General features: G+C 40.6%; 1 protein-coding gene across 3 annotated transcripts; it reads right to left on the reverse strand.

Annotated features, from left to right (window-relative positions):
* Window positions 1-5,778: 5,778 nt before the first annotated feature.
* marchf4 (membrane associated ring-CH-type finger 4) lies at window positions 5,779-17,078 on the reverse strand. Of its 3 annotated transcripts, none has more exons than XM_044051097.1 (5): window positions 16,840-17,078; window positions 15,618-16,310; window positions 9,505-9,660; window positions 7,994-8,186; window positions 5,779-6,386 (listed from the first exon to the last, which is right to left on the reverse strand). In XM_044051097.1, the coding sequence occupies exons 2-5, from the start codon at window positions 16,110-16,112 to the stop codon at window positions 5,965-5,967; spliced, it is 1,266 nt and encodes a 421-aa protein (XP_043907032.1). In that variant the 5' UTR covers window positions 16,113-16,310; window positions 16,840-17,078; the 3' UTR covers window positions 5,779-5,964. The 3 variants fall into 3 exon arrangements, with proteins under 3 accessions (XP_043907032.1, XP_043907015.1, XP_043907024.1); XM_044051080.1 differs by having other exon boundaries at window positions 16,679-17,078; XM_044051089.1 differs by lacking the exon at window positions 16,840-17,078 and having other exon boundaries at window positions 15,618-16,669.
* Between the last annotated feature and the right edge of the window lie 926 nt (window positions 17,079-18,004).

The following is an 18,004-nucleotide window of genomic DNA, read 5'->3' on the forward strand; positions in this document are numbered from 1 at the left end:
TCTGTATTGTTTCAGGTGCAATGTGTGAAGCCATGTTTAGTATAATCTTCTTCCTTTACAGGCTCTCTGCATTCAATGGCACCACAGTGTAGATGCTGCAGCACACACTTAGTTTTCATAGCCAATCAATTTTTCATTTACTTTTGAAGGACATTTTTCCTCTCACTGAAGATTATTACAGATGATCTGTCTTGTCTTTTCATGCCTCTATGATTTTTATTCATATTTTTTAATGAGTCAAGGGCAGAGATGTGTCCTCTCCTCGTCCTCCTCCTCCTCCTCCTCCTGATGACGTGAACTTTATGCTTCATTTAACTCCAGTATTTATAAGCATGCAAAGCAAATGCTTTGATGAAAACATTGTGAGAGACACTTTTCAGATGGTGAAAAGTCTGAATGCACTGTTAGTTGTTTTTTCTTTACAGCTGATCAAGGACTTCAACCATAACAAAAAATGAAAAATGTTTTCACTCAGGGACGAATTAGTGTTGCATTCCAACTTCTTTTTACTATAATTATCCATTCCTTTTAGTTACACAATATTGTTTGTGCTAATGAGGAAAGTGCTCAATTGATACCTTTAATCAAACAGGTCCCATGAGGTAAACAAATGGTTATTACATTACATTACATTACATGTCATTTAGCAGACACTTTTATCCAAAGCGACTTACAATAAGTGCATTTAAACATTTGGGTACAAATAAGAGCTAGAAGTATGGTTATGTAACATTTCCCCCCTATTCCAAGTACCACAAGGCAGCATTTTGTGTACTTTTTACTTTTTTCTATTATATGTTAATTATATTCTCAATGTGTATAAACACTCTAATTGTCTTCCATATGCTTTTATGTTGTGCACTTTATTTCTATAGCACTTTACAACAACCGACAGGTGTTTTACAAAATAAAAGCATTAAAGACAATACAAAAGAATAAAAAGTGAATTACAAAAATTAAAAGAATAAACAGAATAAAACTCATTCAGAATAACTATGTTTTAAGTTTGGTTTTAAGAACACTGAAACACTTTCCTCTGATCTTTGATCCTTGCATGACTTGATGAAATCTAATCACCAAACTCCTCTTTATCCTTGACTGACCCCAATCATTTTTGCATATCAAAAATGAACCAGCACACAGACACCTATGAATAACTTGATGCGTTCATTGATTCACAGCTCACTTATCAAAAAAACATACTCATAATTTAACCATGAAGCGCAACCATTATTCTATCGTCCGTATCATTCCGTCTCCACAAAGAATTCACCAAACCACTAACAGAGCCTCTAAGATCCATAATAACCATCCTCCCTGAACTTACTATTGCACTGCACTCTCTCACTTCAGTGCCCTGACTCTCCACAACTACACAATTAATGAGCAATCTTTTTTCAAATCCTCAACAATTATTCTCCTCCAGCACTCACTGCTCTTCTCCCAAAACGTAACACAGGATCATGTCATCAATCTCTCTTGTGCTCGTTCCAGTTCCATCTTTCCAAAAATAAATATGGTCAAAGGGTTATTGTATGTATATGTATTGCAGCTATCCATACTTCCAGATGGCGAATCTTAATAAACTGCCAGATCCAGTCATTTACATACTTCACAGTTCAGAAATCTGGAGGAAAAGATATTGCAGCGGAAGTTTAACACCTGTCTGAGACATGTATTTAACACCAGGTGGACTGACGGAATCCTTAATGAGTGGCACAGGAGCCAGCTGCCAAGCAGATCCTGAGATGGAAGGTGGGCAGAATTGGAGAAAACCCCTTCAGGAAAACACCAGCATCAAGCATCATCTGCCAGACTCTGACCTGCAGCCCACAGAGAGGAACGGTCCAGGAACAGCTGGTGATAAGACACTGTTGTGGAACTGATGGAAGAGCGAACTAGGTGGAGAGAGGCAGAGAGGTGAGCCCAGAATCCAGTGCGATGGAAGAGTGTCTTTGAAGGTCTGTACAGTATATGCTCTGCTTATAGAGCAAAGGGGTAAAGGGGCCTAAATAAGTATTATTGCAGAGAATCTCCTCAAATCTGCAAAGGATTTAATGGTAAACTAAGCTTTTAAGATTTACACAACATACAGTGTAAAATCCGTACCACTGCAAACAAGAGTTCAACAAGAAAGTATATTTAGATTGAGAGCTGCCTTTTAATCAGGCCACGACACTGTGTGACTATCAGCAGGAACGTCCCAGAAATGCAGGGATTCATCCACTTACCTGCTAATGTGTCTGTGTGTGTGTGAATTTCTGAGGAAATGCTGAGTGTGCAAGTGGGCGATTAAGAGAGAGAGAGAGAGTCTGGCAAATTGAGTCTTTTCCCTGAGCAACACTCTTTTTTTTTAAATGTTAGCTGCATCCAGGTGGATGAACTGTGTGGAGGCCCCAGTTTACAAGTTTTACACTTATGACACTGTTACATATCACCAGTATAAATGTATACCTTCCAGTCCACTGCTATAAAACCAAAACATTTATTTAACCAGGCAGGACAGATTATGAACAAATTCAATGAACAATACCGCACGTTTTACTGCATGTACAGTAACTGCTGGGTTGCACAAAAGTGACAGAATGTTTTCATTCTCCATACAATAAAGGGTCTCTGAGTAAAAATGTATCAATGTTAGGAAAACGTTATCTAACATTTCTGCCAAACGCTTACTTTTCATCACTAACTCTCCTGTCCTTTCAGATCCTGCCCTCCACTGCAATCAGCTCATTCCCCGCACCTGTTGTTCCACGCCCCTTCTCCTCACCTGCAGCTCGTTAGTTCCCCTGTATTCACACCAGCTCTCGACCACCTTACAGCTGCCAGATTGTCTTGTGTTTATGCCAAGTTCTCCCGCATTTCCAGTTTTGCAGTCTACTGGGATCTGACCTGTTTGTAGACTGACCTCTGGATTCTTGCCTGCCGTTATTTGGATCTGTTTGCCTCGTTGGACTGACTTCCTCCTACGTTTGACCTCTGACTGTTTTTGAGTAAGTAAGCCAGTGCGCTTCACCCCCACACCACCCCCTGTTTCAGACCATTACATTGCTGTTCACTCTTATAAAATGTGCTGCTGTGTAAAAAAAAGTTGATACTTACTTACACTTAAATAAATAATTGTGTAGGAAAGTCCCCAAGAGCAGTACAGGAATAAACCACCAGGGGGAGAACACAAGCTATAAAAAAAATCTAATTTGGAAGTGGTTAAAGTAAGGGTTAGTGGAACGTCTACACTGCCCACACTGCCTGTTTTTCAGTGGTGGTTTACTCGGTGAATGCAGCATCAGAATTCAGTAGCCTCTGACCCCGAACAGGAACAAGTGGGCACACAAACAAACAACAATCTGTCTGCTATAGCCGCCTCAACCATCACTGCCTACGTGGACGTTATAATACCAATTTAAATTTCTTTTCACCCTAACACAAATGTGCAGCGAGTCAATCGCTGCGTGTTATGGCAGACTGACTTCAGATGACCTGCAACTTGTCAATATATGCAATTCTTTCTACTTTCAAAGGTTCAGCGTCCTGTAGAAATCCAATTTTTGGGTCAGTTCTCTGCAGATGAAAGTGGTGTATACGATGGTTTTATTACAATGGAGTGACAAGCAGACAGAACGGCAACCTCACTGAAACAATACTTTCCCACACATTCAAGCTTTGCAGTTCCTCTGTTACTTTAACTAAAATGTCGTAAGCTGGAGGCAAAATTTCGATGTTTGGTGTGTTTTATCTTGAAGTTACACATTGTTCCAGTATAGCGAGTTTAGTGTTGAGATTTTCTAGCGACTGTATACTGAGAATTGAAAAATGTATGAAAATTGTGTCAATAGGGGTTGGTTAATTGTTTTAAATTCTATTTGAATCTTATGTCCTGTTAGATCGGGACACAGATGCATACATCTCAACATGTGCAACTAAGTTTAAGTATTTAAACTGCATGTGTCTCATGTTAAACCACACTGAGGAGATTCGGGTGACACATTTTTATCCGTCTGGCTGTTTTCTGTCGACTTGAGTTTCATCACAGTCAGGTGTGCTGTATGTGCTTTTATATTTAAAGAGACAAGGTGTGAAGAAAACCGAGGCGAGCGTGCTTGATGATGAACTTGCTGCAACCTTGCAGTTCTTTGTGAGTGGGCTCCATATATACGTGCGGCTCCCACCCATTGATATCAGCACTTCATGTCTTAAATAATTCAGCAGAAAGTCATGGCACCACCTGATTCTCTGCAGATACTGTACTCCTGGCATTTGCTTATGATGAGGTCTAGCAGGGTTGCAAAACAAGCTATTTTAATACTAAGAATTTGTGTTAATGCTTTTTGACAGCTGAATTTTGACTTCCTGACTTCCCTAAATGCTGCAATGAAATTATTACCATGTATATCAGATAGTCTTCATATATTAGATATGAAGAAGCTGCAAAGCAAAAACCTACAGGATGAATGTCAACATTACACACAAGCATCACTTGAATTAATGTGGCTCATTTCTATCCCAAGTATACTGACGCTAATGATGTGTTTTAATGCAAAGCATGTTGGAAAGCGCTCAAAGGCATCAGAGGCAGAGCTTCTTCTTCTGTTCCACGCTATCATCTGTGTTGCCTTGTAATAATATTCATAGCACGATAATAGCAGTAAAATAATGTTATCATCAAAACGATTTTCAGGAGCAATGAAGGAGAAAACTGTGGGAAAGTGTGCAGTTTCACCTCCACAGTGTCAGCCTCTTGAAATTATGAATAAAAGGACTTGCATCAATAAGACGCCCTCTTCCATCCCCACCCAGCTATGAGCGGGTTTTTATACCAATGTTTTTTCCCTCCCACAACACGCTTTAGAGATGTGCAGTCCCCTGGGATAAAACTGATCTTTCATGGACATGGAGTTAAATATCAAAGAGCATATCTGAGTCTGAGAGCCGAGGGATGGGGGAAAATCTCTGGTTCTGTGAGCCAAATGTGAACATGAATATGTGCATAATGGAGTGCAAGTGACACTGTGGTGCTTTGGAGCACAGAAATGTTTTCATGTGTGGCTAAAGTAGCAGGAGCAATTAAGCGTACTGGCTGATGAAGGTCCTTATTATCGTTTTTATTCCTCTCTAATGCTCAGGTGCATTGTTAGAAACACTGGGCTGAAAAAGAAAGTGTTGTTTAGAGACAAGGTGTTCCAAAAAGAACAAATTGCTCAAAGATTTTGCAAAATACAATCAACAAACTCGCCGTGTGGCAGCTGAGTGCTTGTCAAAGACAGCTGACAAAAAGCCTATACTTAAAAAAAAACAAAAAAAAAACTGCATCAGTTCTGTTTAATATAATTGTAGGATGGCATGTGAGTCTTGTGCGTTGGCACCTTGCAACGCCTCAAATGACTGCAATCAACAAAACCCACTGCTGTTTTTTTGGATTTATAGAATCTGATATATTTGACGTGATACCTGCAGCTCCACTTTGTGTGAGACAGTAAATGATCACACAGACAAAAGCTTTGTCCTTTTCCGGAGAAAAGTGTTTCTCTTCATAAATGCACATTCCAACATTGATGTTTGTTTTTCCTGACACACACACACACACACACACACATCCCAGCAAAACATTAAAAATGTATGAAGTAGGATGAAGTATGGTTAAAGGTTCTGTCACTAATGATGCTGTTAGAAGCTTTTAGTCGTTATTCAAATGACCTTTGAACATGTAATCGCTTCACCGCGCTCGTCCCACTCGTACTATAAATTATACGTCAAATAAAAACACAACTTCCCAAGCAATTCTGAAAATGAAACAATTTTGACTTTTATTCAATCCATGTAAGGACAGCAGAGATGCATTTTGAAACAAACAAGAACATTGTATTAATCCAGTGCAGTTAGGGTTGTTGTTTTTTCTTCTTCTCAACTGTCAGCTGGTTTGTAAATCTTTCACGTCCGTGTGACATAAGGCCTTATTTTCCTCTTTTAGACTGTAGTAACTCGCATGACCAGCTCTCGTGAACTATTGCTGGATTGGCTGCGTGGCTCCGGCTGCCTCAGGTGGCTGAGGAGGTGGAGGATGTTGTAGGAACAGTGTTGGTCCGACACTGCGCTGCCACTGTTGGGATCCACGTGCGTTCCCAGTCCTCCTGTGGTTGTCACCACATCTGTGGAAGTGGAGCCGGCGGCTGTGGAGGCTACCACCATCAGGGAGGAGGTGGAGGTGGACACTCCTATCCCAGTCTGATAGCCCTCGGTGGGCTGGGACACAGTCCTGTCCACAGTGGTATTCTTCAGGTCATCACTGTCCATTGACTTATTATAATTCAAGACCTTCCACTGCTGGTTCACCGCCTGCCACCGGTGGAAGATACGAAACACGGAAGGTCCCTCGTGGACAATTAGAGCTGTTGAGATCAGAGCAACATAGAGATCAAGCCTGTATAATGTACTAGCAGAGGAAGAAACAAAGAGAGAGAAATAAAATCTTTAACAGCATTGCATCATAACCCCAAGATAAGATCTTATTTAAACCAAAAGAAGACAACAAAAACACTACACACATCACACAACTTATGACACAAAGACACTCACCATTTTCAAATTAAGGTGAGCTAAAGTGATGCATCTGTTCTCTGGGGTCATTCGAAAACATCTTATCAAGGTTTCAAATTACTTATTGATTTGTGCTCATTGAACTGTGTATATGAAAAAATGAAATCAATCTGTGACATTGGGTTCTTAAAACCAAATGTTTTACAGCGTTAACGCCACATAGAGGGAATATAAGGTTTGGATTTATTTATTAAGTACACACTGTTGCACTTTATTTCAGACCTCCATTTCACATTTTAAAGCTGATATAAACATTTAAAAGTGTTTAGTGATGTATTTGTTTACAGTTGTTCTATACAATCGGATAATAACAAGAGCATAGTGTAAAACAGTTGCATATGTAAAATACGTCTTAGGAGAAGTTATAAAACATTGTTTCATGAATAATTTATTTAATGGACGATAGAAATACAATAAATGCTAAGTCAGAGTGGTTAAAATAAGTGTTACTACTGTATGTAGAGGCTATATTCTCTCACAGACTGCAAATAACAAAGCATCATTTGGGTTATAGCATAATAGTTTTCTCTAATATGAATTAAATAAGCTTTACATGTTGCAATCAACGCCAATTACTGATCATATGGACTTAATTTCCTCTCTATTTGAGTCTTTCCTCTTCATAGTCATTCCAAGTGAGGTGTCTGCACTGAAAATCTGCCAGGTGACAAGCTAAGATCTGTAAAATGCAGTGAGTTTATGACACCACGGTCGATCATCGCCACCAAACCGGGGACAATCAATCTCCTACTCTCATCCTGACGCAGAGGCAGTTATGTTTTTATTTTTTTTATTATGTGAAATGCCATCACACAGCCATCCGAAACCCGAGGGCCCCTCGGGCTCCAGAGGCCGACAGCTGGCTTCAAGTTTCAATTTGGACTCCCACACAAAAGGTTTAGAAGATGAGAAGATGATTAAAATGTTTTTTTTTTTGTTTGTTTTTCGCCCCTTTGGGTTGTATATCAGTACACAATGGTCGTCAGTGTTTGCATGACAGTGACACTGCAGCTTTTATTAAAAAGTGAAATGCATTTCAATGAATGCAAATAAAACACTTCAGTTGCTGCAAAACACACACAGACACAGGTGTGTGCAGCATATATTAAAAAAGAAAGCTCAAAAAATCCTGCACTTGAAATATAACTTTCCAGACACCCAATATTGGTTTAATGGCGTAGACCAGTTGCGTTAAATGTCAATAGTGTAAACTGTCAATGGAATCCACAAAACTTCGTCCACAGCTGGAGGATATAAGTATTGACTCTGCTGAACAGCTATGACATTATGTTTACTTTGCTGGATGAAAACACAATATACCTGCAATAATGTGAGTATAAAAATGTGAAAACTCATTCCCACAAGTGCAGACTTTTAAAGAGGAAGAAAACCAGCTCACCGATGCACACGACATCCATGAAGCCGTACATGCCGTAGCAGATCTGGAAAAGCAGATCTTGTCGCTGCCAGCGGGCCGACGGGCTAAAGGACGACCACACCAGCCAGGAGATACTGGCCATCAGGAACAGTGAGCCCAAGATGGCTGCTGCTATCTGCACTTTCTCTATCACTGTCAGGGAGATAGCCTGCCACTGCAACAGGACAAAGACCACAGGAAAGATCAGTTTCTGTATCTCTGACTGTTTTCATTCTTCTTTTTTTAATAATTGGGAAACAGGGGAGAAGACATAAAGATGAAGATTTAAACATCATCTTAATTTAACCAGGCCATTTCCAAACAATTCAACTGAAACAAAAGAAAAAGCCTTCAGTGTCAGGGAATGATATTGCTTATATTAGAAGCAGTATATTAAACACACAATCTAAATTCTCAAGCACAAATCTATGGTAAAAATGAACTTCCACTCAAAATGATCTGAAACAAAGAACATTTTTCTTTATCTTCTTTATCTGTAATCTTTCTGTCGGAGGGATCAGATGACAGAAAAGACCTGCATGAAGTTATTTAACATATGTTCAGACCTAAACTGAAAATTGTGTTATTTGACAGTTTTATTTTAACCACCAATGTTGATATGTGAACTAAAAATGGATTGAAATGAGTGACTTGATTCACCTTCACTTTCCTGATGATTCATCAAAACATTGTTCCAAACACTGGTCGGAACAAGGGCATTGCTTTCTGCATGGAGTTTGTATGTTCTTGTGTGTGTGTGTGTGTGTGTGGGGGTTTTCTCTGGGTTCTCCAGCTTCCTCCCCCAGTCCAAAAACATGCAATATGGAGATTAGGTAAACTGGACATTATACATTGACTGTAGGTGTGAGAGTGGATGGTTGTTTGTCTCTGTGTCCCTGTGATGGACTGGAAATCAGTCCAGGGTGTACCCCACCTTTTGCCCCATGTCAGCTGGGATTGGCTCAAGCGCCCCCTATGACCGTCATGTGAAGGATACAGTGGTAGAAGACGAGTAAGATGAATGAATTATAATGCCACTCCTTCATTCTCTGTGTCTTCTGCAGAAGACTAACCCTTGTCTCCCTTTGCTTCAGGTCCACATACTCTAGGTCTGGTTTCTGGTTTGACCCTGGTTCAAATTCCATTCCTGTAACGACAGTCTCGCTGCTTACATCACTCTGATCTCTCTGGTTCAGCACAGCAAACATATCATCCTGCCACTCTCATAATCCCCTGTTTTAACGTGTTTGTGCAAATGAACTCAACATTCTTTTTTGGGAACTTTTTTTGCGATCTGCTTCTGGCTCTGCATACGGGATCCAGTTTCTTTTTATGCATGCACACATAATAGCACTCGGTGACTAATCTGGGAATTGACTTGCCAGTGTTTGGTAGATTTAAAAAAGTATACTGCAATTTCTTTATAATCCTTAGTTTCTTATCTGAACCTTTTCACCTTTTCAACTGTGTTTTTTTTTACTCTTTCAGCTCACCTGTAGAGGGTTCTTAGTGCTGATGGCAATGACCTGATATTTGTAGTAGCACAGCTCACAGGCCCATGACCCCCTCTCACTGATCCACTTGATGAGGCAGGGCTGGTGCGTGCAGCGCACTGACCCGCTGCACCGACATGGGCTCAGGAGCTCCCCCTGCAGGAGAGACGCAAAGTCACACAGTCACTACAAGCAATGCGGTAAGTGTTTGAAACTTCTTAGCAAACCTTTTTTTTCTCCAGATATTTGTTTGACAGTCAGTAGAGCTCTCACTCTGAAAATATGTGCTGTCAGTTGTGAATGTACCTCACAACCTGTGCCAAACTTTGAAGCAAAAGAAAGAAAGAAGAAGCAGCAAAAATACCCGTCCTGCACTTTTGAGCAACAGCACAAAAACTTCACTCAAACAAAAAATATCAAACAGTTAAAAAAAAATAAAAAAAAATCTTATTGTAACTGCACAAGACTAAGAGCCGGATAATAAGAAGACATATGTGCTGTCACCAACCAGTGATTGATGATCCTTGGCTTTCTGCTTCTATTTCCCCCAAAGCAGTTATTTCTTCCACATACAATATACTGCAGGACACACTATACACACACATTTGTATTTCGTTGCAGTTTTTTTGTGCTGGATCACTGATTTTCTCAGAGTGTTCAGTCCTGGCAAGCATGCATCTTAAGTATAAAACACACAGCCATGTATTGGCAGAACATCAGTTCAGGTGTGAAATGAACCCTTAGCATTGCAGAAAGCCCCCCGCCCAAAAAATCTGGATTACTTGCATCATTTAAACATGTAGGATTAGTCACCAAAGCTGATGTGTCACCGAGTAAAACCACAACAATGCTGTAAATGATTACACTGTTATTGTTACTGCAGCGCTTACACTGCACAGAGCTCATTTAAATGTTGAAGAAACACTTAGTCTCTGTCTGCAGCTGATCTGATCTAACATCCTGTCTGTTTGGCTGCCCTGCATTTCACTAATATTCCATCCATCACTTCTAAACCAGATCCAACATATTGGACGGTTATTACAGAAGATATTGTTGCTCACTTGAAGAGCTAGGGATAATGTACTTGACTGTGTTAAACCAGCGGGAAGCAGAAGCCGAGATTTTGAAGAGGTAGCTTAGCTTACAAAACCAGACCTTTCAAAGTTGTTCAAGTTGCTCAAATGGTCAAGTACACTATTGATGTTTTTAGGTGAAAAATCTTAGATTTATCAGCCTTAGATTTAAACTTGACCAACATCTTTTCAACAGCTACGGTGGAGTTTTGAAGTTTCACAAAACATCTGTTAATTAATTAATTCTTTTGACATGGAAGGCTATACTTTAGCAATATAAGACACTTAAGGATCCTGTGTTGATCTACATGGGTAAAATTCACAAGTTACAGAATCCATGTACAGAATTAAAAACTGGAAAAGTGATAGCAATAGAGAGTCCAAATCCACTTGGCAGTTTAACACCCGAACACATGAATTAAAAGTGTTGCACTCGGCATTGTTCATGGTTGTGCCATGCGCCTTTGGGAAAGGCCTTCACTTTGTGGACAAGCAGAACTCTGTTGTTTGTAATGAGCGCATGTCCCCACCTGCGGGTACATATTACAATTATATACAATAATAAGATGCCCACTTCCTATAAAATGATAAGAAAACACTGCACAGCTGCAGCACACTCCCATTCCTCTGCTTCAAGATAACAAGGATGCCAAATGTGTCTTTCTGTGCAACTGTCCAAAACTGGAAATGACTCTGCCAGATTTCAACGTATTATGATGCCGCACTCAGCCTGTGGAACAAATGGCGGGTCTATATATTCTCGCCTTGGGCTCCAAGATCGTTAGAATACATTAATAGTTTTGTCATATGGAATATAGATGATGTAGACTTACCACCTTTAAGAAACTTGGATCTATAGAATATTAAATTCAACACTTTTTTATTTAAATGTTTCGATCATGACTGCACTGACCAAAACATAAATAAATGAGTCGGCCCCCTTCTGAAAACTCTCCACCTCTATAAACCAATTCACTGAATTTCAAAGCCTATGGTTAATGTAGTATTCAGCACGCACTGTGTCTGTATAACATGAGGATATAGAATAGAGGTTTGGGCAAAAATTATAAAATGCACTGAGGCTCCATGGTGTCATTTTGCTGACATCTCGGACAGACGGAGAAGTAGCCTGGTCAAAAGCAGGGAGCTCGAGGAGAAAAGGCCCATCTACAGATGGTCAGGGTGGGAGTGTATTGGCAGGAGCGCCAACACTTCTGCCTTGTCCAGGGGGACTCGGACTGCTGACTGTGACTGTCCTGATCACAGCCAAAAGCTGAAACCTGGATCACTTCAGTACAACTGAGACGAGGGAGAAGGAGCAGGAGAGACTGATAACAAACCCGGCATTACACCCCCACGCACAAAGTGGTAACATCCTTTTGTTTATCAAATTGCTATGATTATTGGACAACAAAAACAAATAACTCAACAAATGGATGAAGAGGATGATAAATCTGGTCACTTTGGTCATGTCGATTGATTCCTATGTGCCGAATTATCCTAAAACACCTCAGTGCACCCAATTTCCTCCTCGGAAAATTGGATCTATGTTCAACGTATATATAATGACAAGAGGCTAAATTAGAGATGGTCACACACAATTCTTAAGGGTGTAGAATCGATGCGAGTGAACTCCATTAACTCCAGACGAAGGGAAATTGTGGTATAATAATCTAGTGCGCACACACAAGCTGAATGACAGCGTTTTTTTTTTACAAGAGCCAATAACATTTGAGGCCACAAGGATTTTTTTCAGCAACCTGCAATATTGCAGTCATCCGAAAGAAACAGCTCCATATATTAGTTTTACTACATTCAACAAGTTAGAGGGAAAAGACATCTAATCATCTAAAAATGAATTTGAAAGTCAGATCATTTTAAATTTATTTACCTATAATTAGAACTCATAAAACATATGCTGGGAGACTTTCCACTTACTGCTAATTTTACGGGAACCATTAGGCCTTCGGTGACACTTAATGGTCCTTTTAAAGTGACTGAATAAAAATGAAACTGGGGTATATAATTCAAGTGTAAGACTTCACAGCTCCTATCTACAGACTTCAGCCAAGCCAGGACATTTTATGTGCTTACATAACTTGTTTATATCTCATTCCAAAATAACTGGCAAAGGAGCCATCCTGCATATGATGTACTACCGAAAGCATAGTCCCTTGCCACTGTGGGGCCATTTAGAAAAAAAAGATGCTCTCTTGACCCCTCAAGGCTTCTTATTATGCAGCACAAACATGGGAGTGCATTATCTGTGTTATGATTTAGGAAAGAAAGCTGGCTATCTTTAAGTAGCAGGGATTCCCATATTCTCAATGTGCCACTGAAGTGAGGACAGAGCAGTGACGGCCCCAAAGTGTAATAGTCACTTTTAAAATAAAAATACCTCAGCATGTGCAGAAATAGTCCATGATTTGTCATAGTACTTTACCTTTTAAATATTCCTTTTAAAATGTTGTGCAATACATCATTTGAATCTATGCAATCTAACAAAAGGGTCAAGCAGAGGTCAAGAACAAGTCTTAAAGCACAAGTTTGAATAAAGCTAAAGCTCCATGCAAGACGAGCTCTGTAAAGCCTCAAATTGACCACAAGTGATAATTTGACTGAAACATGATTTCTGTAAAGCTTAGGAAAATCAGACTAAATGAATAACCTGAAGTACATACTGTAAGTAGTAAATAAAGCAAAAGATGAAAATATGTTGGTTTTTTTTGACTAGCAATGGCTCAGTTTATGTGTGTCTGGGTTGAAGGGTCAGTTCTGATTCTTGTCTCTCGTTATAAGGCTGCCTACATACGGCTCTTATCTTAGCCATACTGGCCATGGAGAGATATGTAATGCTAACGTTACACATTAACAACAAAATGCCAAAAAAAACAACCCTATGTTTGTGTTCACTTGCACAACATTTTCTTATTGTTTTTGGAAGCAATCCACTCGATTTATCATCGATTCATGACAAGAGAAGCGAAAAGAAGTATTTATATGTCAAAGCACGGAAGCATAAATACACAGTAAGTATTACATAGAGACAAAGGGAAAATGGCACAAAAATGTAAATATGTACTTGATTACGCCAACTGGTCTTTTTTTTTTTATAACTTCCTCCCTTATTTACTCTTGAGTTTCTCAGCCTTGGGGGAGATAGTGTTTTGAAGATGGACTGTCGCATCACATAATGGCTACCTTAGTCTATGTGACATCCTGGAGGCTAATAGAGGAGGAGAATAGATGATAACTAATGTCCCTGGTGCCTGTGTCGCACAGTGACACACACAAGACAGTCCACTCATTCCTCCTCATTCTCCTTGTGTCCATTTACACCTCAGCAGATCCATATCTGGACTTTATCCAAACTAACAGCAGCAGTGGCAGAAAAAAGGAGAGCTGGTGATAGATAAGAACTTGCATAATGATGGGATGACATAAAATCAAATGCTATTGACTAGCTGCAAGATGCATTGATGAGCTGAGCTGGAGGAGACCATGGGAAACACTGCAAATTCTCAAATCAGTACTTTGTATGCACTGCAGAGTGCACTGACTTTCTGTGAAAAAGAACAAGGATGAGGCCTCGTCTTCAAATTTCATAACTAGACCCATGTCAGTAATAATTACAAACGCTGAGCTCAGAGGTGGATTGATGCACACAATCGTTGTGAGAATAATGAGTTGATGAAACAAAGGCAGATTTTAGGACATACTGTGTGCAACAACCATGAAATGATCATCAAAATCTGGTGCTTGGGCAAAGAAAAGACAACTGTGAGTACAGCCTTCTGGATTTGTCCTGCACCTCAGCTATCTCGCTCTTGCTTCACATTTTAAAAGTGCTCTACCTCCATTATAGTTGGCGAGGTGTGACATACTGTATTTGTCATTGTGGTGTCAAAGGCTCTGTCAAACAGTGTAACTAATGTCTGCAAATTGTTAAGTCCCTGCTTCGCTGTTATCGTTTAATATTATTTATTGCTGCACACACTTAAGTCGGCTTCCTTCCCATTCTTCCTCTCCTGATTGATGTTGTGTGACGCTATCATCACGATATGGCCTAAGATGTGAAGGCTTCACAGTGTGGCTGACTCTGTGCACATTATTATTACTGTTTTAATATTTTCTCTTGATATGAAGCCAATTCATATAGCATTTGGCTATAATGAGTTGTTTGTGCAACCCCCCACAACTGGCTATGGCTCTCTCCTCATGGTCAAGTGCAGGGTTCAAAAGGTTCTCCTTGAGGATTGGGAAAGGATTGACCAGTAAATCCTCAAAACAAGAAAGCCTGCATATAACAGATGTTACAGGACGGTTCCTACACATGTGCACATTACCTTCACTTGTTATACTTCTAATAAAACTGTCTTACATGTAACACATATCTCATGATAGATAGATAGATAGATAGAATTAGATCTGTTGCACATGTTATTTACCACTGTCCCACTCACTTTAGATAAGTGTCAGACTGACATGTGCCACTGATTTTGGAAATATGAATATAATGCCCAAAAATTGCTTTTGAACTGTAACATCTGTGGGATCAGTCATGTTATACTGTACTGTAGTGTTAAAGTACTGCTTTTATTTACTTATTTGCCTTTATATCCATATCCACACTTCAAGTATGCACTTAAATTTGTTCAATACTCGTTGACATTGTGTTTTGTTTTTCTTAACTAATTAAATGTATTTTATGACTGCTCTGTGAGCAACTGAGGTTATTTTTAATGGAATTGAACTGAATGTAATTGAATAAATCCTAGATTTGCTACTGCACAGTTTTTCCCCATCCAATATTTATGAGGGGGTGCCCTTTTTTCACTTAGGCCCCTGCCCCCCTGAAATGTCAGCGCAAGCCACTGCCAGTAAATCATCAGCACAGAAAGCCTGCACAAAACAGTTGTTCAGCCAGAAAGGATGATTAGATCACCTGGCCCTTGGAGTTCATTCTGAAAAAACAGATGTTGCACTTCATGACAGCAGTACCTCATTTTTACATTGAAAGCATTATTTCCCTTGACTTACGTGTTCTGGTCCCTGGAAGCAGATTCTGCACACGGGCGTCCTGAAGCCACTCTCCGTGTAGCTGGTAAGGGAGAACCTCTCCTCCAGTTTGCCTTTGGAGCAGTCGTCGGACGAGCTGCTGCAGACGCGCAGGGCGGCCGACAGCTCTGCAGCATCCACCCAGCCCGCCGATGGTCGCTCTCCACCCGATGGCCCCGTGGCCCCCGGCGCAGGTGAGGCAGTCCGGTCCCCTGCGCGCTGGTGGCTCCGCGTTAACGTGTTGTTGTTGTCGGGAACGGCGACGCCTGTCTCATGGCTCTCCGCGGTTTGGCCGCTCATCGGGGTCAGCGGGGGCAGCGATGTCGGCGGTGGTGGTGGCCCGAGCAGCAGCAGCCTCAGGTCACCGAGCAGGACGCAGCAGCGGCTCTTCAACATTCCCCGGCTGCGCTGCATCGAGCTATCTGCGGCCAGAAAGTCACGGCACCGTGCAAAGGTGCTGCTGGAAGAAAACAGCATGCACTGTATGTGTCCCCGTCATGAGAAAGCACTCCTTCATATACGCTGTGGGATTGTGTGTAAAGGCTGGAGGAGGGTCTTTTTCCTTTAGTTTAACTGTAGCATCTGACTTTTATTGTCCTCCAAAATCCAAAAGGCAAATAAATCCCAGCGATGCAAACAAGTGTCTGAAGCCATTAAGTTCAGCGAATGTAGCAGCTACAAGGAAAAAGTCAAATGTTAGACTGATGGTAATGTGCATTGAAGTAATAAAAAGGCTGTGGCCCGTTCACTCAGTGCCCACTGTCACAGTCTGCCTGCGCTCTACAACATAAACTAAGCTTCTCTCTCCAGATTCACGACGAGCGCACAAACCCACAATAAAATCCGCCTTTGGTCGATTCAAACAGACTACGAAACCAAATGTCAGCGCCCAATCTTAACATTCAAAATTGCCTTCTGACAAGAGCGAAAGCCTGATTTAAAGCAGCACAGCTCAGATTATACTCTCGGTGTCTTTGCGAGGATTTCAAAGCAAATGAAGTCAAACGATGGTGTGCCATGTTAGGAGGCGAAATCTGTCTTACCTGGTCAGCGACAGCGTTTTCTATATCCACAGTTTCAGGATTTTTTTTTATTATTATGGGTATCTAGCCAGACTGCAGGTCGCTGGCATATATATATGAAGCCATACGTCCCAAATTATGGAGTCCCCATGTGCCAGGAACAAGCCGATAGGTTCACGTACACCTCGGTTAAAATCCAAGCAGAGTGTCGGACCGTCCTGCTCCGGGTGAAAGCATCCGTAGCCCCGGATTCTCCTGCGATCATTGGCTGCTGAATCGATGCTGCAGCTTCAGCACCATGATTCCTGGGACAGCTCCCAGACGCCACACGTCACCAGCGCACAGTGATGCAAGCAGCCAACTCATTACTAAAACTGTGCACCAAGACCCATGCACACACACACACACAGGGTCAAAAACGCAGCATATACATCCAATCCAGTCCAGACTTATTTCCATATAGCACATTTAAAAACAACAGAGTTGACCAAAGTGCTGCACCGCGCATAAATACATAGAAACAGACAGGATATGAAATAATGTAAACTAAAGGCATGATTAAATAAAACAAAAAAACAATTAAAATGGAATCAAAAAAACAATAAAACACAGAAACAAGGTCAACCTAGGTTCCACAAGAAGAGATCTTTATGCAGACCTCGGTGATCATGACAGTGAATGTGGATGTAAAAGTCCACTGCATGAGGTAAGATGGGGCAAGACTATTCAAGGCTTTATAAGTATAAAAGCAGAACTGTATTCTAAGTTCTTTCATTCAGTCAAAGGTGATCTACAGCACTGTGCAAAAGTCATTTGTTGTTTTAGCAACACTATCACGACCAAACAGTATAATTATTTAATTATTTCTCAATCACTTCATTGGAACACATCTAGAAAATACAGAAAACATGTGTCACAGGTTGAAATGTCAAGTATTCAGTGTGACCTACTCTTACATTTACTATACCACAAGCCTGGCTCTCTTAAACCTGGAGTGGATGGAACGGGTAAAACCTAAGTTTGTCAATGTCAACAAATGTCTAAGGTGTATTTATGTATTTTTATTGACAGTTTGCAACTTTCCAATTCAAATTCCACTTGTGGGGGCGTGCCCTAATGGACATAAACTGCAGACGCATAGGAAAGTACCCTCTAGTGCAGGGGTCTCAAACTCAAATGACCTGGGTGCCACTGAGCATCAAGTCTGGTCAGACATGGGGAAAAAGGTCCATTACGACCCCCCCATTATATAACACTAATGATATTTGTGTGAGGGTATTTAATAGAATTTCAAAATAAAAGTGTTTCTTTTGACATGTCAGTAAAATAAACAAATGTATCAATGAT

This window comes from Solea senegalensis, linkage group LG2 (assembly GCF_019176455.1).
Source record: "Solea senegalensis isolate Sse05_10M linkage group LG2, IFAPA_SoseM_1, whole genome shotgun sequence".
In the NCBI taxonomy this organism is placed as follows: domain Eukaryota; kingdom Metazoa; phylum Chordata; class Actinopteri; order Pleuronectiformes; family Soleidae; genus Solea; species Solea senegalensis.

Coding starts and splice junctions, on each gene's coding strand:
- marchf4 (XM_044051097.1), bottom strand. CDS start 16,112: ATGCTGTTTTCTTCCAGCAGCACCTTTGCACGGTGCCGTGACTTTCTG. Junction 8,187..9,504: donor GCACTAAGAACCCTCTACAG/GTGAGCTGAAAG, acceptor GTCCTGTTGCAG/TGGCAGGCTATCTCCCTGAC. Junction 6,387..7,993: donor CATGGATGTCGTGTGCATCG/GTGAGCTGGTTT, acceptor TGATCTCAACAG/CTCTAATTGTCCACGAGGGA.